The sequence below is a fragment of the Geotrypetes seraphini genome, chromosome 3, assembly GCF_902459505.1.
Source record: "Geotrypetes seraphini chromosome 3, aGeoSer1.1, whole genome shotgun sequence".
NCBI classification, from domain to species: domain Eukaryota; kingdom Metazoa; phylum Chordata; class Amphibia; order Gymnophiona; family Dermophiidae; genus Geotrypetes; species Geotrypetes seraphini.
This window is the reverse complement of record NC_047086.1, coordinates 275,995,296-276,019,853: the sequence shown is the minus strand read 5'-3', so window position 1 is coordinate 276,019,853 and position 24,558 is coordinate 275,995,296. Positions and strand designations below refer to the sequence as shown.

The following is a 24,558-nucleotide window of genomic DNA, read 5'->3' as shown; positions in this document are numbered from 1 at the left end:
TTTAAGAATTTTTTTAAACTTCTGTATATCCGATAACTCTCTTAGCAGTCCAGTTAATTTGTTCCACAGCATTATCCCCATGCCCCATGATAGATGGCAGATGTTTTCATAATGTATTTTTGAGAAGTCTGTCAAAGCCAATCGCATTGCACCCTCGGATCGCAAAGTTCTGAGCGGTCGATAAATTGCCATAACTTGTAACAGATACCAAGGAATCCCATTGTAAATGACTTTAAATATCAAAGTTAATGTTTTGAAAATGATATGTAATCGCACAGATAATCAGTGCAATTTCTTCAACCAAGGTGTTATATGGTCAAATTTTCTAACTACACAAAATAGCCTTGCAGCCCTATTTTGGACCATTTGTAAAGCTTTACACTGAACTATTGGAACCCCCAGATATAGGGCATTGCAATAGTTTAACTTAGATAAGACTATCGTCTGAACCGCAATCCTGAAATCGTATGTTGACATCATCGATTTTAAGCGACTTAACAGTCATAACTGGAAAAAAGTAGATTTGGCAACAGACAAGATTTGATCCTTCATGTTGAGTCCAGCCAGACCCCTAGAATTTTCAGCTTCCTCTGTATCATTATAATCTGATCACAAACCTTAATCTCTTTTGGCCATTGTGGGTCATCCTTTCTCCCAATTAGCATAACCTCTGATTTTGCAAGATTCAAAACTAACCTGTGTTTCACCATCTACTCATTTATGCTTTTCATACATCCAATAATACTTAACACTCCAATGAAACAGGAACAAGAAATGAGAATCCTAAGAATCATATTTGACAGTCACCTAACCTGGGAAGTGCACATAAAAACCTTGACAAAGAAAATATTTCAGTCACTGAAAAAATTGAGATGGATATGTCATTGCTTTGAAAGAGAAACCTATTGACTCCTAATTCAAATCACTAGTATTATCTCAGTTGGGCTACTGCAACATACTCTACGTAGGCTGCAAGTTAGAGATATGCAAAAAATTACAAAACCTCCAGAGCAAAGCAGTAAGACGTTTTCAGCAACAAATTATGAGAAAGTGTCACCTCTATATCTCAAACTACACTCGTTTCCCACAGAAGTAAGATATCTCTTTAGATTATGTATAATAAAAAATGTTTATTAGTTATTTATATACTGCCTATCAATGGAGGTTGTCTAAGCGGTTTTACATTCAGATATTCAAGCATAATCTACCTGGAACTTCCATAGCAAAGCTCCCAACTATTTGATGAACAAAATAGAAATTACCACCACACAGGAACTACAACCTGATAAGCAACTAACCACGACTGAGATTTCCCAGCTCCAAGGGTATTAATTACTACACAATACACTCAACCACTTTACCATACCAAGTAGCAAAATGGAGGAGCTCTCTCCCAAACCATGTAAAAACCTCCCCTACATACAACAACTTCTGCAAAAACCTAAAAACCTATCAATTCACAAAATTCATAATACAAGGGGCAACTAAAACAGAAAACTTAACTCAGTTCCCACGTATCATGATGCTGTGACCTCATGTAAAGATTATAATACCTAAGAAAACATCGAATGTAACAATGTAATTTCCAACCATAACCATATCTTTCTTAATGTAAATTGCATAAAACTCCTTAAGGGGAATATTAGTGATCCATAGATATCAATGTAATATAATATTTGCCATCTGTCAACCAACTAATAAACAGATGCATGTGTTGAAGCAGGCTAACTGTGGTCAAAATTAGGAATACCACTCAAATTTTGCAGGCAAAATTCTCAGTGGGTGCACACCGTGAACCTGAAAAAAGCATCATGAACTGTATTGTGTACCCTTTTCAGAGGATTGTTAATGAAGCCTAGCATTGTAAGAGTGCACAAAGTTTATAAATTCTCACACCGTATCAAATAACCTCCAATTACTGGATAGAATTGCATTGTGCTCAGCGGATCTGGTGGTGATCTAATTTTTCTGCCAATCTTTGTCTCTGCTTTATCTTCTGAACCTTTACTGCTCCCAACTTACCGCCTTCAACATGACAACTATTCAAATTTAATCAATAACTCATTAAAAAAAGATGCTTTCCATTCCATCTCAACTTTCTTCAGTAGCCCCTAGGTCATTCTTACCTTCTACCATGTGACTGTAACCAAATTTGTTACTTCCTCTTTAAGGTTGAGTCTCTTTGGGCCCTCCTTCCTTCCACAGTCACCCCCATGTTCTCTCCTCCCAGTACCTCAGATTTTTTTCCCCTCCGACACTCATCTTCCACCTGATCTCAGTTTAATTTACTGCCACGGCCCACATTTATTAAATTAAGGCATCCAGAAATACCATCTGCTTTTTGGACAATATCCCATCTCTTTCACTGGCTATGATTAACTGCAGCCTCTTATCAGAGCTGGGGAGCCTAGAAAACTGCAGTCATTTGGCCCATTTTAAAGAAACTACTGTCTGCAACTGTAAGCTTCTCTAAACACTCACTGAGAGTTGTATTTTCATAATTTCTGCAATGTACTAGGGCATTAAATTTGCTGTACCCTGGCTGGTCAAGTTTCCAGCTAGGTCACTCCATTGAGACAATAGCAACGTCTCTTCTTTACCATACCATACTTTTTTTCTATACCGCAAGTTTCCACTAGGATTCAATGAGGTTCACAATAAGAGTCTCGATCAGTGATTATAAACAATGAATGATAGATTAATGAGATAGGATTTTGAATTTGTGTGACTGGTTCGAGGAAAAAAGGTGGGCTTTTTGCCTTTCGCTGAAGATATAATATGTGTATATTTGGCACAGGCATAATGGAAGGTTGTTCTATATTTTGGGTCCCTGGAACAGTGAATCAGACATACAGAGGGTGGGTTCCCGTAATAAAGTGTGGATTTACAAGAAAGAAGATTAGCGGAGGTAAGAACCTAATCTTTCGTTCTTGTACAATCCCACTTTATTCCGGGACCAGTGGGACGTAACAGAGCAGTCCCAAAAATTCAGGGTGGAATTGATGAGCTCACTGCATTCCGCTAGGCCACCACATCAACCCTGTAAAACCCAGAGAAGGTATGCAGAGAGGACCACATAGTAGCCCTGCAAATCTCATCCGGATCCACCTCCAACAATTCAGCCCAGGAGGAGGAAGTCCCCCTGATAGAATGAGCCCGCACCCCGAAGGGGGGCTTATCTCCTGCCACTACATAAGCTCCAGAAACTGTTACTCAAACAATCTCGAAATGGTAGCCCCAAAGCCAGGCTAGCCTCTGCACTTAGGACCCATCAGACAAACAGGTGGTCCAAGACCTGAAACTCGTTGATTATCTCCAAAGCCAGCTTTAAAACTTGCGTTCATCCAGGGACTGCTGAACTTGGTCCTGGACCTGAACCGGAAGGAAGAAACGATGGAAGGCGAACTACCAGATTCACATAAAAAACAGAAACCACTTTCGCAGGAAGGAAGAAATTGTAAGCAGGAAAATTAATATCCGCCTAAACGAGCATAAATCTAGAATAAATACAGGGAATTTAGAGGCTCCCCTTGTCCAACATTGGAGGGAGAAAAAACATAAAATTGTAGATATGAAATGGAGGGTCATAGATCAGGTTTCTAGTAACATAGTAACATAGTAGATGACGGCAGATAAAGACCCGAATGGTCCATCCAGTCTGCCCAACCTGATTCAATTTAAAATTTTTTTTCTTTTTTTTCTTCTTAGCTATTTCTGGGCGAGAATCCAAAGCTTTACCCGGTACTGTGCTTGGGTTCCAACTGCCGAAATCTCTGTTAAGACTTACTCCAGCCCATCTACACCCTCCCAGCCATTGAAGCCCTCCCCTGCCCATCCTCCTCCAAACGGCCATACACAGACACAGACCGTACAAGTCTGCCCAGTAACTGGCCTAGTTCAATCTTTAATATTATTTTCTGATTCTAAATCTTCTGTGTTCATCCCACGCTTCTTTGAACTCAGTCACAGTTTTACTCTCCACCACCTCTCTCGGGAGCGCATTCCAGGCATCCACCACCCTCTCCGTAAAGTAGAATTTCCTAACATTGCCCCTGAATCTACCACCCCTCAACCTCAAATTATGTCCTCTGGTTTTACCATTTTCCTTTCTCTGGAAAAGATTTTGTTCTACGTTAATACCCTTTAAGTATTTGAACGTCTGAATCATATCTCCCCTGTCTCTCCTTTCCTCTAGGGTATACATATTCAGGGCTTCCAGTCTCTCCTCATATGTCTTCTGGTGCAAGCCTCCTATCATTTTCGTCGCCCTCCTCTGGACCGCCTCAAGTCTTCTTACGTCTTTCGCCAGATACGGTCTCCAAAACTGAACACAATACTCCACGTGGGGCCTCACCAATGACCTGTACAGGGGCATCAACACCTTCTTTCTTCTACTGACTACGCCTCTCTTTATACAGCCCAGAATCCTTCTGGCAGCAGCCACTGCCTTGTCACACTGTTTTTTCGCCTTTAGATCTTCGGACACTATCACCCCAAGGTCCCTCTCCCCGTCCGTGCATATAAGCTTCTCTCCTCCCAGCATATACGGTTCCTTCCTATTATTAATCCCCAAATGCATTACTCTGCATTTCTTTGCATTGAATTTTAGTTGCCAGGCATTAGACCATTCCTCTAACTTTTGCAGATCCTTTTTCATATTTTCCACTCCCTCTTCGGTGTCTACTCTGTTACAAATCTTGGTATCATCTGCAAAAAGGCACACTTTTCCTTCTAACCCTTCAGCAATGTCACTTACATACATATTGAACAGGATTGGCCCCAGCACCGAACCCTGAGGGACTCCACTAGTCACCTTTCCTTCCTTCGAGCGACTTCCATTAACCACCACCCTCTGGCGTCTGTCCGACAGCCAGTTTCTGACCCAGTTCACCACTTTGGGTCCTAACTTCAGCCCTTCAAGTTTGTTCAACAGCCTCCTATGAGGAACTGTATCAAAGGCTTTGCTGAAATTCAAATAAATTACATCTAGCATATGTCCTCGATCCAGCTCTCTGGTCACCCAATCAAAAAATTCAATCAGGTTCGTTTGGCACGATTTACCTTTTGTAAAGCCATGTTGCCTCGGATCCTGTAACCCATTAGATTCAAGGAAATACACTATCCTTTCTTTCAGCAACACTTCCATTATTTTTCCAACAACTGAAGTGAGGCTCACCGGCCTGTAGTTTCCTGCTTCATCCCTGTGACCACTTTTATGAATAGGGACCACATCCGCTCTCCTCCAATCCCCAGGAATCACTCCCGTCTCCAGAGATTTGTTGAACAAGTCTTTAATAGGACTCGCCAGAACCTCTCTGAGTTCCCTTAGTATCCTGGGATGGATCCCGTCTGGTCCCATCGCTTTGTCCACCTTCAGTTTTTCAAGTTGCTCATAAACATCCTCCTCCTTGAACGGCGCAGAATCTACTCCATTTTCTCGTGTAACTTTGCCGGACAATCTCGGTCCTTCTCCAGGATTTTCTTCTGTGAACACAGAACAGAAGTATTTGTTTAGCACATTTGCTTTCTCCTCATCACTCTCCACATATTTGTTCCCAGCATCTTTTAGCCTAGCAATTCCATTTTTTATCTTCCTCCTTTCACTAATATATCTGAAAAAAATTTTATCTCCCTTTTTTACATTTTTAGCCATTTGTTCTTCTGCCTGTGCCTTCGTCAAACGTATCTCTCTCTTGGCTTCTTTCAGTTTCACCCTGTAGTCCTTTCTGCTCTCCTCTTCTTGGGTTTTTTTATATTTCATGAACGCCAACTCTTTCGCCTTTATTTTCTCAGCCACTAGGTTGGAGAACCATATCGGCTTCCTTTTTCTTTTGTTTTTATTGATTTTCTTCACATAAAGGTCCGTAGCCATTTTTATCGCTCCTTTCAGCTTAGACCACTGTCTTTCCACTTCTCTTATGTCCTCCCATCCTAACAGCTCTTTCTTCAGGTACTTTCCCATTGCATTAAAGTCCGTACGTTTGAAATCTAGGACTTTAAGTATCGTGCGGCCGCTCTCCACTTTAGCCGTTATATCAAACCAAACCGTTTGATGATCGCTACTACCCAGGTGAGCACCCACTCGAACATTAGAGATACTCTCTCCATTTGTGAGGACCAGATCCAATATCGCTTTTTCCCTTGTGGGTTCCGTCACCATTTGTCTGAGCAGAGCCTCTTGAAAGGCATCCACAATCTCCCTACTTCTTTCCGATTCCGCAGACGGAACATTCCAGTCCGCATCCGGCAGGTTGAAATCTCCCAACAGCAGAACCTCCTCTTTCCTTCCAAACTTTTGGATATCCACAATCAGATCCTTATCAATTTGCTGCGATTGAGTCGGAGGTCTGTAGACTACACCCACGTAGATAGAAGTTCCATCTTCTCTTTTCAGAGCAATCCATATCGCTTCTTCCTCTCCCCAGGTCCCTTGCATTTCGGTCGCTTGGATATTGATCTTTACATAGAGAGCTACTCCTCCACCTTTATGACCATCTCTGTCCTTCCTAAAAAGATTATATCCCGGTATGTTTGCATCCCATCCATGTGATTCACTGAACCATGTCTCTGTGATAGCAACAATATCTAGATCTGCCTCTAATATCAGGGCTTGCAGATCATGAACTTTGTTGCTTAGACTGCGAGCATTTGTGGTCATCGCTTTCCAGCTATTTTTCAGCGATAATCTCCTTCTTCGTATGGATTTTTGTGTCGTTTCACTTTCCGTTGCAATACTAAGAAATGAGTTGCTGATATTGCTTATGTTGCAGCCTTTACTACTATCACATCTTTTCTTTTGCCGGGGGTGGTCTCTATAATTGTCGTTCGTACATACACCACCCCCACCTTCTAGTTTAAATGCCTAGAAAAATATTGTCTAAATTTCTCTGCAAGGTTTCTTTTTCCTGCTGTAGTAATATGTAGCCCATCAGTGCAATATAGCTTCTTGTCCTTCCATGTATTTCCCCATCCTCCTATGTACCTGAAGCCTTCTTGATGACACCAGGCTCTGAGCCATCTATTAAAGTCCTCTGTGTTTTTCATTCTTTGCTCTCCTTTTCCATATGCAGGCAATATTTCAGAAAAAGCTAAAGTCTTTACAAAAGGTTTCACGCCCTCACCAAGCTCCCGAAAAGCTTTCTGTGCTGCAAGTGTGGAGTTGTTGGCCAGGTCATTTGTTCCCAGATGGATAACAACATCAGTGTTAAAATCCTTAGTTTCTTCCTTAATTATAGTCAGTATTTGCCTGGAACTCCTGGTAGCTGAGGATCCTGGAAGACATTTCACTATTTTGGACTCCTCGCCCTGTGTTCCAAGGTTAATGCCTCTGATGATGGAATCCCCCAACAGTAATAGTTTTCTGTTTTTGGCTTTTTTATTTGTACTTAGGGTGCTCTTGTTCTCTTGAGTTTCCTTCATTGGTTCCAGTCCCAATGAAGTGGGAGGGAGGGTGGAAATATCAAAGATAAATTAAATTTTAAAGAACAGAAATGGATCTACAGATTAAATACAGTGATACCCTTAGGACTTAACGCTGAAATTGAGTGGTTCTCTTTAATCTGAATGAGGTTGTGCTATTGTAAGAAAATATAGTGGGGAAATCGGTTGGGAGGTGTGTCTGACGCTAGAGATACATCATTACGCTAGAGTATAGCTATTTATAGCTTTAAACGCCGCGGCCATGTTTTCCTGATATAAAACTCTACAGCGGGAAGCATGAGTCGCTGGATTTAAGGTACTGTGGAATGCTTTTTCTATTATTATTATTATATCGTTTTAAAATCATTATAAAGCTAAATCACTTTATCAAAATGTTATTACTGCAGGGGGATTCCTTGATACAGCCCGTATGGGCGAAACATAGTCTATGTCGGAGTGCCTACCCCCACCCGCGTAGATGAAAACAAAGCAAAAGATGAGTACTGTTTTGATACTTTAAATAATTAAATATTTATATAAACTACTGAATAAATAAAAATAACTAAGAATATAGTGACCTATGACGACTATGGGTGCCGCTATTGGTCCGTATGTTCTTTGAAGATTTATGAACATACCCCTAGGCATTTCTGAGGTCAGTGGGTTAAGAGACTTTAGAGCCTCTCTAACCATTACTTTATTGTTTGAACTCTTAGAGGGGTGTCAAATATAAGAGCCTGATATAACAGATTTGTATAGAAGGCATCAGCCACATAATCCACCCTGGAGATGAGAAAGTCAAAATCACACACCACCACAGTGTCAGAGCTATAGCGTAGTTTGGAGATGCTCACCCGAGCAACGAAGGACCAGGCTTTCGCTACTTTGACACTAGCCACAGCCAAATCAAAAAGGAATTTAAGGATAAAATCCACACATATGTCCTGAATATCTTTCAAGACCACCCCTCCATCAGAAGGGAGAAAAATATGCCTGAGCAACAGCTGAATCCACCTTTGGAGAAGCAAAGCGTTTGGTAAAATGGAACGCCATGGAATAAAGTCTCACAATGGTCAGAGCGCATTTCAAGGAACACTCCGGGTATCCCATATATCCGACAGGAGACAAACCACATTGTGGTTATCAGGAAAGGAGGCTGTTAGCGGCTTCTGATCACTCAGGAGAGAATCTTCTGACTGGACCGGCTGCAGTTTTAATTCCTGGAAAGATTCTGTAATGAGGTCTTTCAGACGAGCAGAATTGAAGAGCCTGCATACTGTGGGATCTTCAGCCAGATCCCGGGGACCCACAGGGATCCTGATCGCAAAGCTTCGCCAAATTTGCCATGTCTGTGGACGCCACCGAACTTCCCTGCAAAAGTATAGGGACCAAAAGAGTGCATGACGCAATCACAGGCATCACCCATTTCTGCTCCGGCATCCCCAACAGGGAACATAGTGAAAGACACGGGTCCAGCGGAGGCAGAATCCCTATGGATGGCTCAGATGTCAGTGGGTCAACACAGGCATGAACTTCTTAACTAATTATGCCTGATAGAGCCTTTTTTTTTCTTTTTTCTCACACATTCTGGGAGAAAAAGATCTCACGCGGTAAGAAATGCCCTGTGCACTTCAGACTCAGAGTGCTTAGAAGACATGAGGCTTTTCTCCAGAACGGCGCTTGCATTTTGCCAAACCACCACCAGAACTCTCCCGAGAGCCTCCAGATGCAATTTTCACTGAAATCAGGGAAGAAGGCTTAAGAAGGGTCACCCCAGAGATGGAATGCACCGCATCTGTGTAAACTTTTCCCCCCCTCGTAGGCTGCAGCGCAATGGAACATGGCTGTGCATTCGACAGTCATCTACCAAAAATGAGGGATGAATCAGTCCCATCCCAAACTGGTAAGGGCATCTGTGAAGTTTGGAGCAAAAACAAAGCTCCTAACTATAAAAATATATAGTCTTATTCAAATCATGAAAAATCCAAAATGGCCGTTGCGGGTGTCAATTTTGCAATAAAACAGCCTGGGAAAGGAATAGGAATCCTTAGAAGATGGCAATTTGGGGATTTTAAAGGTGGGGGGGAGGGTGTAGGGTATGCAGGGAAACCATTCATAACCCCCTTTTTAAGACCCCATCAAAATCGCTAAAACAGGCTGTCATATACTCACTGTTCCATTGTGCTGAATGGAAGAAAATGCAGGCAATGGTGGAAGATCCAAAGCCTCAAGCTAGATTTCAAGTCTGCTGAGTGCCCCACCACCACAGCTGGTGACCTCCACCACCCTCAGATACGTCACGCAACCACCTGGTAGAGGTACACAGTCTGGCTCCGACCCCAGTCGCACCTCCATGGAACCGCTCAACTTGCACTACACCCATTAGCGTACAAACCTAGGGTGAGCTAGCTCCTAATCCCAGAGTCCTGATCTGTCCTGCAGGTTGTTCAGGGAACCCTCGAGAAGCAGACGTTCTCAAATAGTCTGCAATCTTCCACCGCAAGGATATCCACCAAAAAAAAAAATACTGAAAATTAGCAAAAGAAAACATGAGCAGAAGAGATAAGCCTGGCATGCAGAAAGCAAGACTGGGGTCCAAGGGGCATGCTCCGGGATATGCAAGCAAAGGGAGGAGTTAAGACTTCAATCATCTGAAGCTTTCCACAGTGCCTGGCAGTTAGGGATGCATAAAACACACTGGTCACAGAATGTACCAAGAGTTTAAGGAAATCTGGCTGAAGAGCCCGGCTGTTGTACTGTAAAATGTGCTTATTAGCTAGAAAAAGCAGTTACTTACCGTAACAGGTTTTACCCAGGGACAGCAGGCAGATATTCTCTACATGTGGGTGACGTCACCGACGGAGCCCCCTAGCAGATGTTTTCGCAAGCAGACTTGCTCAAAGACCTTCAGACTTGCAATTGGCCCACGCCTGCCCCTCTCGCCCTGCCTAGGGCATGCGTCTCCTCAGCGTCTCCTCAGTTCAGATAGCAAGCAAAGAAGCCAACCATGGGGAGGTGGGTGAGTTGCGAGAATATCTGCCTGCTGTCCCTGGATAACACCTGTTACGGTAAGTAACTGTGCTTTATCCCAGGACAAGCAGGCAGCATATTCTCTACATGTGGGTGACCTCCAAGCTAACCATAATGGGATGGAGGGGAAGTTGGCAATTCAGGAGAACAGATTTTGCAAAACAGACTGGCCAAAGCAGCCATCATGCATGGAGAAAGCATCCAGACAGTAATGCGAGGTGAATGTATGAACCGAGGACCAAGTGGCAGCTTTACAGATTTCCTCGATGGGAGTCGAGTGGAGGAAAGCAACAGACACCGCAATTGCTCTGACCCTGTGGCCCGTGACTTGACCCGGCAGGGAGAAACCAGCCTGAGCGTAACAGAAAGAGATACAAGCGGCCAACCAGTTAGAAATGGTCCGCTTAGAAAAAGAGTGACCCAAGCGATTGGGATCGAAAGAGATAAACAGCTGGGGAGCGGTACGGTGAGTAGAAGGCCAGTGCACGCTTACAATCAAGAGAATGCAGAGCCACCTCACCAGGGTGAGAATGGGGCTTCGGAAAAAACACGAAGAACAATGGATTGGTTGATGTGAAAATCAGAAACAATCTTGGGCAAGAACTTAGGATGGGTACCTTATCATGATGGAAGACAGTGAAAGGGGGGTCCGCTACCAAGGCTTTAAGCTCACTGACCCGATGGGCAGAAGTGAGAGCAATAAGAAACACAACCTTCCAAGTAAGATACTTCAAGTGAGCCCGCGCTAGCGGTTCGAACGGGGGTTTCATCAATTGAGCAAGGACCACGTTAAGGTCTCAAACCACCGGAGGAGGTTTGAGGCGCGGATGAACATGGAAAAGTGTTTTCATGAAGTGAGAAACCACAGGATGAACAGAGATAGGCTTCCCATCAATCGGCTGATGAAAAGCAGCAATGGCACTAAGGTGGACTCGAACAGAAGAGGACTTGAGCCCAGCGCCAGACAAGTGTAACAGATAATCCAGGATAGCAGACAAGGAGGCAGATAAATGCTCCAGCTGTCAAGCAGCACACCAGGAGGAAAAGCGGGTCCACTTCTGACGGTAACATTGGCGAGTGGACTCCTTCAGAGATGCTTCCAGGACATCCAGAACAGGCTGGGAGAGCTGGAACGAGGGCATCAAGTCCCGATGAACCAAGCTGGTAAGTGCAGAGACTGGAGGTTGGGATGAAGGAGAGAGCTTTGACTCTGCATAAGCAGAGAAGGAAAAATAGGCAGAGGTAGGGGTTCCCTGGAACTGAGTTGTAACAGAAGGGAGAACCATGGCTGCCAGGGCCACCGAGGAGCTATCAGAATCATGGTGGCATGCGAAGATTTCAGCCTGATGAGAGTCTTTAGAATCAGAGGGAACGGAGGGAACGCATACAGGAATCTGTCCGTCCAATCCAGAAGGAAGGCATCCGCCTCGATCCTGAGAGGGGTGTAAACCCTAGAGCAGAAATGGGGCAACTTGTGATTGAGGGGGGAAGCAAATAGATCGACGTTCAGAGACCCCCAACGAGCAAACACCTGAGGCAGGGTTATGGAGTGGAGAGACCACTCGTGAGGCTGCAGAATACGACTGAACTTGTCTGCCAGACAGTTCCGCTGGCCCTGAATATAGACAGCTTGAAGAAATATGTTGTGGCGGATGGCCCAATCCCAGAGCCGCATCGCCTCCTGGTACAGGGACCTGGACCCCGTGCCCCCGTTTGTTGATATAATACATGGCGACCTGGTTGTCCGTGCGAACCCGCACTACTTGGTCGCGAAGTAGTGACAAAAATCTTGCAGAGCGAGGAAAATCACTTGAAGCTCCAGAAGATTGATGTGACAAAGGCTGTCGGCATGGCTCTACAGACCCTGGGTACGCATACTGTCCAGATGAGCCCAAGCATAGGTTGACGAGTCCGTCGTGAGGACCTTCTGCAGAGGAGGAACATGGAACAGAAAACCTCTGGAAAGATTGGAAGAGAGCAACCATCAACGGAGAGATCTCCTCAACAAAGGAGTCACGACAATGCGTCGGGAGAGAGAATCCCGAACCGGGTTCCATTGGGACGCCAAAGTCCATTGAGGAATACGGAGGTGAAGTCTGACAAAAGGAGTCACGTGAACCGTGGATGCCATGTGACTGAGGAGGACCATCATGAGCCGAGCCAGCGCCGAGTGCACAAACGGATTAGGGCCTCCTGATGAGGGTGAGGCAAGAAGGAGTGGAGAAGAACCGTGTACAGGACCGCTCCAATGAACTCGAGAGACTGGGATGGACAGAGGTGAGACTTGGGAAAGTTCACCTCGAAGATGAGACTCTGAAGGAGCAAGATGGTCTGTTCCGTCGCTTGCAGGACTTCGTTGCGAGAGGACGCTTTGATTAACCAGTCATTGAGGTAGGGAAACACCTGCAGGCCGCAAAGGCGCAGGGCCACAGCTACCACAACCAGACATTTCGTGAAAACCCTCGGAGAGGCCGCCAGGCCAAAGGGAAGAACACAATACTAGAGATGGAGATCCCCCACTCTGGATCTCAAATACCGGCGACAGGCCGGGTTAATCGGAATATGCGTATTCGCCTCCTTGAGGTCCAGTGAGCACAGCCAGTCCCCCTCATCCAAGAGGGAATACAACGTGGGAAGGGTGAGCATTCTGAAATGTTCCCGTACCAGAAACTTGTTCAGAGCACAGAGGTCCAGGATCGGACGCATATCCCCCGTCTTCTTGGGTACCAGAAAGTACCGGGAATAAAAGCCACTGTTCCATGGGAACCTCCTCTACTGCCCGAAGGCGAAGAAGGGCCTAAGCTTCCTGCAGAAGGAGAGGAAGCTGAGACTGAGCAGAAGGAAACTCTCTTGGAGGCAGGTCCGGGGGTACGCGACTGAAGTGGAGAGAGTACCCCACCTTGATGATAGACAGTACCCAACTGTCAGAGGTAAGATTTTCCCACTGGGTATATAAATGATGGAGATGACCCCGATGGGGAAGGGGGAAGGCTACAGGAGAAATGGAGCCCGAAGGCTCGGAGTGGAATTGTCAAAAGGACGGCCCGGCCTTAGCCGGGGCCGGCGACTGAGTCTTAAGTTGATGTTGTTGCTGCTGAGGAGGCCATTTCGAAGAAGGCCTAGAGGAAGCAGGAGTGGATTTATGTGGATACTTCCGGAGAGGAATTTTATATGGTCAAGCCGGAGGGGCCTTAGGTTTAAGTTTCACCAGAGACGCAAAGGACCGCTCGTGGTCCGAGAGGCGCTTCATGGCCACCTCGATGTAATCATCAAAGTGCTCATGACCCACACACGGGAGATTAGCAAGGCGATCCTGTAGATTCGGATCCATATCCACAATCCGGAGCCAAGCAAGGTGACGCATAGTTATCGCAAAGGCTGTGACCATCGAGGACAATTCAAAGGCATCATAAGAGGCCTGAAACTTATACAGGCGGAGCTGGGAGACCCGAGGAGACGAAACTCCTGACGCCGAGGCTCTGGTATGACCTCCTGGAATGAGCAGAGGGCTTCAATACAGAACCTAAGGTAGGACGTAAAAATGAAACTGTAGTTAAGGACACGGTTCGCCATCATCGAATTATGATAAAGGCGGCAACCAAATTTGTCCATCGTACGGCCCTCCCTGCTAGGGGGGATCGCAGCGTAGACCTTCGAGGGGTTAGACTTCTTCAAGGAAGACTCAACCACCAAGGATTGGTGGGAAAGCTGATCACCCTCAAACCCCTTAACCGGGATAGTCCGGTAACGGGACTCCAACTTGGATGGAATAGCTGTGACAGCATATGGTGTCACCAGGTTCCGGAAAAACGTCTGCCAGAGAACCTGATGTAATGGAAAGTGAAATGCCTCATGAGGCGTATTGTCAAATCCCAATTCTGCCAGGTATTCCTGGGTAAAGCGGGAGTCAGACTGAAGATCCAGGTTCAGAGCTCTGCCCATGTCAGAGATAAAACGAGAAAAGGAGGAGGTTCGAGAAGAAGATTCATCCTCCAGAGGAGACTCCGACTTAGATCGGGGTGCAGCCGAGAAAGAAGGAGAGACTTCCCTGGAATAGTAAGCCGGAACCTCAGAGTCCCGTGAATGGGAGACCGAAGAGGTTCGACTAAGGCGAGTAGGGGGCGTCGAAGAACTGGCCCGTGCCAAATGGACTGGGGAAGACCCCGGAGTCCGAGGAAATCGGCGATAAAGCTTAGAAGAAGATGGGGTATAGGAAAAATCCCCAATTTGCTTTGAAGTAGGTCCCGTAGAAGCCTGCAAGCTCCTCGATGGGGAACATACACTAGAGTCCAATTCGAGGACAAGCGTGTGTGTAGATGGTTTCGAGGTCGGAGACCTGCCCCGACAAGGTGGGGAAGACAGGGACCTTTTAGAAGAGGCAAGCCTTTCCCAGTAGGGGGAGAATCATGGACCCCCGGCCGGGACCCCCGAAACCCGACGAATCTTACGGGTGAGGTCTCGATAGACGAGGGGATGCTCAGGCTGGTCAGACCACGACTGGGTCGAGACCGAGGTCACAGGCCTCAAAGTCGGGACAAGTTGGCTGACCACCGAGGAAAACTGTGTGGTAATAATAGCCTTAAGCATGTCCTCGAACATAGGCACCGAGACCCAAGGAAGTTGGGTCGGAGGTGCAGCAATGCGCTCCTTTGGGGGCGACCTCGAGGAAGAGTATTCCCTATGTGAGGAGGCACGCTTAGAGTGATGTCTCGAAGGTGCCGACGAGGCGGCGCTGACATGAGACTCCGAGGTAGGCTTCTTTGCCGGCACACCTGAGGAAGAAAGAGGAGACTTACCCGAGGCCGGAGCAGTAATAATCCTATATAATAAAACGCTAGCCGCGCATGCGCACTCCTATCTGCGTGTTCCATATGTCTGTGGCCGCAGGAGTACGCATGCGCGCCTAACAGACCCCACGCTCGCGGCAGTAGAAAACACTCCTTTGCTGGCTCCCCACTCGGTAAGGTTTTTTCATCTGTCTGACCCTCTCATCCCTTCCCGACGTCTGACGGCTCACTTAGTCCTTTGCCACCCCCCCCCTTCCCTTCCCGCGGTCCCGACTACGAACCTGGCGATTCCAGCAGCGTGTGCAGCAGTCTTCACACGCTGCTTCGGGCCCTTCTACTGCCCTGATTTGCTCTGCCGCGTCTCTGATGATGTCATCAGGGGGGGGCCTAAGGGACTAAGGGAGCCGAACAGACCGCGGGAAGGGAAAGGGGGGTAGAGGAAACGCTACTGCTGCTGCACAGGGAAGTGGTGTGGGGGGAGGGAAATGGAGGGGGAGGGAATGCTGCTTTGGCTGCTGCACAGGGAAGTGATGGGAGAGAAATGCTGCTGCATAGGAGGCAAGGAGAGAGACAGATAGATAGAAAGACAGACAGACAGTGGGAGGAAGGGAGACAGAAAGAAAAGAAGAAAGACACAGGGGCAGGGAGATACACAGAAACACAGACAGACAAAGGGGGAAAGAAAGACAGACAGCAGGAGGGAGAGAGAGACAGAAATAAAGACAGACAGACAGACATATATTCTAGCACCCGTTAATGTAACAGGCTAAAATACTAGTAATAATAATAACAGTTTATATACCGCAGGACCGTGAAGTTCTATGCGGTTTACAATGATTAGAAATGTTACAGATTGAGTGAATAAACAAAGTTACAGATTGAATGAATAAACAAAGTACAGATTTAGCGACAGGTGGTTCTTGCGCTCGGTTGTTAAGGACTAAGATTGAATAGGTTAGTTTCCTAAGTATTTCAGGAATAGATGTGTTTTCAGGCGTTTCCTGAATTCTCCAAAGGTAGTAGGCACAAGCAATTGTTCAAGGTCTTTACCCCATAATGCTGCTTGATATGCGAGAAGATGATGACTTTTAAATTTATAAACTCTAACCGGTGGAGAAACTAAGTTCAGGTGTGAGCTTCGCTTGTGTCTGTTGGTTGTGAAAGAGAAAAGGTCTGTTATGTATTTAGGGGCTAAGCCTTAGAGCAGGGGTGCCCACACTTTTTGGGCTTGCGAGCTACTTTTAAAATGACCAAGTCAAAATGATCTACCAACAATAAAATTTTAAAAAAACAAAACGCACACTGTACGCATAGAATTGTTAATTATCATTCCTATTCCAGGGTTTTTTCAAAGAGGTCAAAGCAGATGACTCTATGCACTGTCACCTCTGTAACAACCACACATAAATAGACAAAACACCCCCCACTCCCTTTTTACTAAACCACAGTAGCAGTTTTTAGTGCAGGGAGCTGCGCTGAATGCCCAGCACTGCTCTCAACGCTCATAGGCTCCCTGCCCTAAAAACCTCTATTGCAGTTTAGTAAAAGGGGACCATATTGTAAAATATAGAGAGCAGATATAAATTCAGACACATTTTGATCACTAAATTTAAAATAAAATCATTTTTCCTACCTTGTCTGGTGATTTCATGAGTCTCTGGTTGCACTTTCTTCTTCTGACTGTGCATCCAATCTTTCTTCCCTTCTTTTAGCCTGTATTGCTTCCTCTCCTCCTGACCTCATTCCCCCCCCCCCCCCCAAAGTTTTCTTCTTCTCTCCCTGCCCTCTCTTTCTTTCTCTCTTCATGCCCCCTTTCTTTTTTTTCTGTTTCTCTTCTTTCCTTCTGTCTCCCTGCCTGCCCTCTTTCTCCCTCCTTGCCCTCCCCCAAGCCACTGCCACTGCCGCTGCCATCGGATAACAGGCCCCCAAAGCCGCCCGCCAAGCTCTCCTTGCTTCGGGCCCACCAGCATTCCTCTCCCCGATGTCAATTTTGCCGTCGGAGAGGAAGTTCCGCTGGCCAGAACTTCCTCTCCGACAGCAGAATTGACGTCGGGGAGAGGAAGGCTGATCGGCCCAAGATCGACCTATTGGGAGAAATGCTGCCGGGTCCTGCCTTTGAGGAAACAGAAAGTAGGCAGGACCTGGCAGCAAGAGCAGCAAATCGCAAGCTTCACTGACCTGTCTCCCGCTTTAGCCCGCGAATGGGGCTCTAACATGTGTGTGCCGGCTTCCCTTCTCTGCCCCCCCCCCCCCCCGGACATAACTTCCGGTTTCAGAGGGAAGAGAAGGGAAGCCGGTACAAGCACACGTTAGCCCCCGGAGCATAAATTTTCCAAGCCGTTTTTTTTTTTTTTTTTTAATGTTGAGCAGCGGAGGCAGCAGCAGAATTCAGGAGCAGGCCAGTCAGGAGGGGAAAAAAGAGAAGGGAAGAAGGGAACCCGCTCTGCGATCGACTGGGGTCGCCTGAGCGAGCGACCTGTCAATCGCGATCGACGTGTTGGGCACCCCTGCAATAGAGTACCTTGAAGCAAAAACAACCAAACTTGAATTTCACATGTGCCTCCATCGGTAACCAGTGTAAAAGTTGATAGGAAGGTGTCACATGATCAAACTTCTTCAGTCCACAAAGTAGTCTAACCGCTGTATTTTGAACTAGTTGCAATCGCTGCATGTACTTCTGGGAGAGTGCCAAGTAGGCGATGTTACAATAATCGAGTTGACTCAGAATAAGGGATTGTACTAGAATTCGAAATGATGAGGCATCGAAGTAAGCTCTGCTGGACTGAAGTTTCCAGAGGGTGTGAAAGAAGAGGCCGAGACCGACGGGAACTTCGAGGTCGAAGCGCCCAACGAGGGAGTCGAGGCCGAGGACATCGAGGCAGAGGCGTCCAACGAGGGTGCCGAGGCCGCAGGATCCATGGGGCCAAAGAGTTGGAGAATCTTGGCCACCCTTCGACGAAGAGCCCGCAGTTGTAGAGTCGCAGAACGGGGACACGACTCAGCGCGGTGCTCTGCACCCAGGCACTCTACACACCAACGATGGGGATTGGTGATGGAGATAACCCGGTTACACTGAGTTCAGTTTTTAAATCTGGAGCGAGGCCGGGACATAAGAAAAAGGACGGCCGCGGCCCCACGAGGCCAGGCGGCCAGAGGAAAGATACGAACGGAAAAAAATAAAATGAAGAAAAGCAAAGACATGAGCACAGCGACTCAACAGAAAGTAACCAAACAAGCTGCGGTGCAAGAGGGACAACGAGATCGCGCGAAGCAAGGCAGCAGTGTTTCTGGCTCCGCAGAAAACATTGAACTGAGGACACGCTGATGAGATGCATGCCCTAGGCAGGGCAGGAGGGGCACGCGCGCGGGCTAATTGCAAGCCTGAAGGTCTTCGAGCAAGTCTGCTTGCGAAAGCGTCCGCTAGGAGGCTCCGTCGGTGACGTCACCCACATGTAGAGAATATGCTTCCTGCTTGACCTGGGATAATGTGTATTACAGCATTGGACTACACAGGAACCCCCTAATATCTGGCACTGGCGGGTGGCCTTTCACACCTTGGTGTGTTGGGAGGCCAGAGAAGCCAAGAGGAAATCATCCTTTCTGAAAGTGTGGGACCTGCGCTTGAGGATATTGATTCAGAAAGGACATAGTCTATCATTAAACAAGTTGTGAGTGTGAGAGTGGTAAGGGGGACTAGGGTACTTAGACTGGGAGGGCTTTATTGGCTGACCTTCTGGAAGAGAAGAGGGAGGAAGGGTGTGATAGGTATTTAATGGTGGGATAAATTATTGGGGGTCTTTATGATGAATAAGCATTGTTTAATGACAACAGTTATAATTTTGTATTGTCTTTACCGCTGAACAGTTGCCTCGCCTTCCATGAATTAGTTAGAAAGGAATGGGGGACAGGTATTGGATTGGGAATTGTTATGTACTATATTGAACAACACTAGTTTTGCTGTTGAATGTCTTTTACTTTATGGTTCAATAAAATTGTTTGAAATATGGAGACACATCATTTTCAGACAGGCACTTTTGTCCCCATCTTTGAATTATGATTAACTGTGTTTACACTGTATTGTCATTTTATTTCCATTGCTTATTTTATAAAGTGTTGTACAGTAACTAAGTACATGTAACTAATTACTGTACTTAAGTATAAGCTTTGATACTTTTACATGAGTACAGCAGTGTTCTCCCCAGAAATTTTTTCCAGCCGGGTGGGGCGGGATGGGTTGACACTTAGGCAGTGTTCCAGTAGCATTTAAGCCAACCTTGTAAAAAAAGTAATGCAGATCTTCTTATTCCGAATAACTACTGGCCAGTATCAAACCTTCCATTTCTTTCAAAGCTACCGCACTTGAAAGAGTGGTATTCAACCAACTTGAAACTCATGTTGAATCAGTTAATGCTTTGCATCCCCGGCAAACTGGTTTTTGTTTAAGACGTAGCACAGAGACAGAAGTTCCTGCCTTAGGGCTCCTTACACAAAGCTGCGATAGCAATTCTGCCACAGCAAATACACTAAAGTCTATAGGAATTGATTGGACTTTGGTGTATTTGCAATGGGAGAATCGCTACTGTGGCTTTGTAAAAGGGGCTCTTACTGCATGAACTCCACAGTCATCTAGACCAGTGTTTCTCAACTTTTTCAAGTCAAGTACCGCCCCTAAGTCTAACAAATAGAAACCAAGTACCACAGTCCAAGCTCTGCCCCTTACCCCATCCCCACTTATAATAGTACTAATTGTAATGCAATTTCTTCCATTCATTTTTCATGTACACACAATATCTTATTAATTCACAATAGTAACCATAAAATTAAAAAAAAAAAAACCACACCACAAAGCACACTGTAAGCAGAGAAAATAATAAATATCATTTATATTTGTTTTATTTTTCAAAGAGGTCAAGGCAGATGACTAAAATATGCAATGTCACCTCAGTAACAACTATAGAAAAATAGACAAATATAGTGCAAAATATAGATAGCAGATTATAAATTCTCAAAACTGACACATTTCGATCACTAAATTGAAAATAAAATCATTTTTCCTACTTTTGTTGTCTGGTGTTTTCATGATTCTCTGGTTGCACTTCCTTCTGACTATGCATCCAATATTTCTTTCTTTCTGTTTCCTACACACTTCCTCTCCTCCTGACCTCATTCCCTTACCCAATCAACATCTCTCTCTGTCCCTCCATGAGTCCAACTTTCCTTCCTCTCTCCTCTACCCCTATTGGCAACATGTCTTCTTTTCTTCCCCTCCTCTGTTATGATCTTGCATCTCTCTGTTCTTCCTCAGGGACTCCCCCCCCCTGTCTATTCTGTCTGCATTTCTCATAGTCCAGCATCTGCCTCATATCATAGAAAGTTGATGGCTGATGGTACATCCAGTCTGCCCCTTTGGTTCAGGTCTCTGCTGCTTACAAACACACACACACCCATCCCCCCATGTCCAGCATTTGTTCTCCTTTCTTCTAGGTCTTTCTCTGTCTCTCTTTCTTCTTTCTCCTTCCTTCCTCCCTACCTCCTTGGTCCAGAATCTTTCCACCTCTCTGCAGTCTCTTTCTCTCTTCCCTCTATACACCCCCAAGTTCAACATCTGCTCCCCTCTCTTCTGCCTCTCCTTTGTTTCAGGTTTCTCCCTCTATCTTCCTTCTGCTAATACCTATGTTTCAGGTCTTTCTGTATCTCTCACTGTCTTCCACCTCCCCAGGACCTGGCATATGCATATCTTTCGCCTCGGTTCAGGGTTAGGGTTAGGGTCTCTTTCTCTCCCTCTATACCCCTCTAGTCCAGCATCTGCCTTGTCTTCCCCCTCCCTTTTGGTTTAAGTCTACTTTCCCGCCCCTCCTCACGGTCCTTTTCTATCTCTCTCTCTCTCCTCCTCCTCTCTCCCCCATCCCCATGTCCAGATCCAGCATCTCTGAAAAGTTTTTTAAAAAGTTACTGATGAATTCATACGCCCTTTCCCCTGTAATATCAACCATAACCCCCCCCACCTCCTCCCAACTTGCTCACATTCTTCTTTTTGAAACTCCTAGAGAACAGAAACATAACCAATCGTATCACAAAACCACCCTATACTGAGCAACAGACGCTCCTCTGAGCTCTTAACTCCTGCGTCGTAGTGTCCAACTTCTTTTAGATTTGAGTCAGGATTGCCAGATGGCAAAAAAGTTTCCAGCCAAACTTATGGCCAAAAGTAGCCGCTGAAAACACCTCTAATTTATCAAATACATCATACAAATACAAACTGTTTATTTATACACTGCACATATCCCAAACAGTCCATAATGGTGTACAAAAGACCAAAACTCAAATACAACACATAGGCTATTCTTTTGTTTTTATGCAATTCAAAAAGACATGGGGTATACACACAGCATCCATGGGAAAAGAATAAAGTATAGTATACTTCCAATCAAAGCAAAACATAACTACCCCCTGCCCACACACACAGACACACAGAAAAAAAAAGTTCAGGGGGAGGGGGAAAGAGGTTATCTGCACAGAGAGGATAACTTACATGGATCGGCAGGTTCAACTCTAGAGAACTTTACGAAACCCACCGAACCGCTGAGGTGTCCTGCAGGATTAAATAAAGGGGTTGGCTGACAGTTTCACGCCATAGCTTCTCCTCCTCCTCAATTACCTTCCCTAATTATCTTCCATTCAACCCCTCTACATACAAAATAATAAAAAGGAGGGGGGGGTGTGAACAGAATTAAATAAAATAAATGCAGGATCGGACTTAGAAGTCAGCGGCCCATCAGTCTGCCTTAGGCGGCCTGCATTCCATCTTCATCTCATCTCCCTTTCCCCCTTCTTTACAACTTTCAATTTTTAGCTTCCCTATGCTGGTGGGAGATGGGAAAAAATAATCTCTCCTGGTGAGACAGTCAGTAACAGTGGAATCCGAATCACCAGCGCATTCTCTCATTACATGACAGCTGCCACCGCTCAGGGAAGGGAACCCAGACTGTACAGTCTGCGGCAGCGCGAGCGCACACACATAGACACCTACACACCACCTCTCACACTGATGAAAGCTACTGGTAAAAAAAACCAACCAAACAAAAAAAAACAAACACCTGTTCACCTCCAAACCTCCTTTCTCACTCTCCAGGCTCCTACCCCAGCTGCTGGCCGTCCGTCCCAGGACCTCTCCGCTTTGCGGGTTGTAAATGAACTGCTTCCAGTCAGCGAGGGTCTGTCCAAAGGTTTTGCTCTCTAGTGTTCGCTAGTGGGCTCGCTAGTGTTGGCGCTCTTCCCTTACTAACAGTGGCATGGCTCTTTCTCAAAGTCGAAGCTCCCACCGTGGCACCGGAATTTTCATTGGCTCAGCTAGGGCACAAAGGACCAATCACAAACGACCTCAGAATTCTAAGGTCGTTTGTGATTGGCCTGTTATGCTGCAGCTGAACCAATGAAAAAAACCCCTCAGCAATAGGATGTCCGGAACCAGCCAAAAAATAGCCCAAAAAATCAGAGAGATTCGTGAGCTCCTATAATAAGAACTGCTGTAGCCAGAACTGTCCCGTCGACTAGATTTTGAAGGGAAGTTGTGGTTTCACTATTTAACAAGTGCCGTTCCAGACTGTCTGTCTGAAATTCACAGCTGGGCGCTCACTTAAATTAGCCGGGTGGAACACCCAGCTAAAAGTCGCTAGGGAGAACACTGGTACAGGATAACATTTCTTACTTTTACTGAAGTAATAATTTTGCCAATTTTTACTACTTTTACCTAGTTACATTTGATGCTTGTAGTTAAAAGGATAAAGGAAAAGTGGAAGGGAGATGTAAATGATAATTCCTCAGTAAATAAAATTAAACAGCAAAACTAGGAACAGGATTTTGCTATTGTAAACCTTGTCATGCAGAGAGTAGATCATTTCATCTTCAATTTTTCTGTTCTGTGTATATAGACTAAAAGAACAGCAGAGTTGCCTGTGTTTGAACAAGTTAGAAGAGTTGGATCACTTTAAAGAGGAGATGAAGATGACGCTGGTAGCAATTCTTAATGAAGAGACATTGTAATTGCGGTACTTTTACTTTTTACTCAAAAAGTATTATTTTAGGCCAGTGTCTCACAAACTTTCCGGACGACAGCACACTAAATCCAGTGCCTTAGCCGGAAGGCACCAAGAAGTGTGCGGACGTCAACATGATGACATCAAGTGCATGTGTGACATCATCATGTCAACGTCCACGCATACTCGGAGGCCCATCTGGCTCCAACCCACTGGTGGAGGAATCCAGGTGGTGCGGGGAGGAGAAGGAGTCATCTGCCCCGGCTGACTTCCTACAGGATGTGCCTCTCGCCGTGAGAGCCATGTCCTATAGGCAGTCAGCTGGAGTAGATGACTCTCAGGTTTATTTAAAATTTGATTGTATCGCTTATAATACTTCTCAAGAACCAACATGATACAGTAGGGGCAGAGGTTGAACTACAATAGGTATAGGAAAGAAAACAGACTAGAGAAGCACATAATGGGCTAACGGGAGAATTTCTGATGCCTCCTGAGGTGTGTGTTTCTTTAAAAAGTGTGTTGTGGCACACCAGATATCTCAAGAGTCACATTGGTGTGCCACGGCACACAGTTTGCGATACACTGTTTAAGGCATTTAAGTTTTTACTTTTTCTTGAGTACATTTTTATTTCTCATTATGATTTTTTACTTAAGTATCAAAATGTGCATTTACCTTTACTTTTACTTTTTGACCTAATACTTTAAACATCACTGATTATTCATTAATAGAATGATTTCACTGTTCTCATACACAATATTCTATTTGGAAAATTACTCATAGTAATGAGTAAATTTTAGCCCCATTAAAAATACTGACTCACAAAATACCAACCCCGTTAAAAATATTAACACACAAAATACCAACCACTGGAAGAATGAAGAAGGCTAAGTAAAGTGTCTAGAAGGTATCGGATGATAGTTCTCAGCTGCTCTGTAGAAGACATCTGAATCAGTTCTCTTGAGTCAAACTTTTCTCTCAAACTTTTCCTGTTTGCACCTAATGCCACTTTAAGCCTTTGCACAGCATGATGAGCCAGGTTCAATTGAAGCTGAAGTTGAATACAATCCTGGTAAGCCGAAAACACTCTACTGTCCTCCTCTACTGCTTTGTCTGGCTTCCGCAGAAAATATTGTGCATTGTTGGCACTGTTGAGAGGAGGGAGATCAATGCTCTGCAAAAGGGTTTCTAGCCTGTGACAGGCTAAATTATACCTTTGGAAACAAAAAAAGTCAAAGTAACTACACAAAGATACAAAAATGTTCTATTATTAATGAATCCGTAATCC

The 24,558-nt window shown here is 45.3% G+C and overlaps 1 protein-coding gene across 4 annotated transcripts in view; it reads right to left on the bottom strand.

The window, feature by feature from the left end:
• Window positions 1–24,558, bottom strand: part of BIRC6 (baculoviral IAP repeat containing 6) — a 1,530,571-nt gene that overhangs the window by 779,174 nt on the left and 726,839 nt on the right. For all 4 annotated transcript variants that reach the window (XM_033935681.1, XM_033935678.1, XM_033935679.1 and 1 more), the window contains one exon: window positions 24,138–24,484. In XM_033935681.1, coding sequence (XP_033791572.1) covers window positions 24,138–24,484 — 347 coding nt within the window. The remainder of the gene's footprint in view (window positions 1–24,137; window positions 24,485–24,558) is intronic.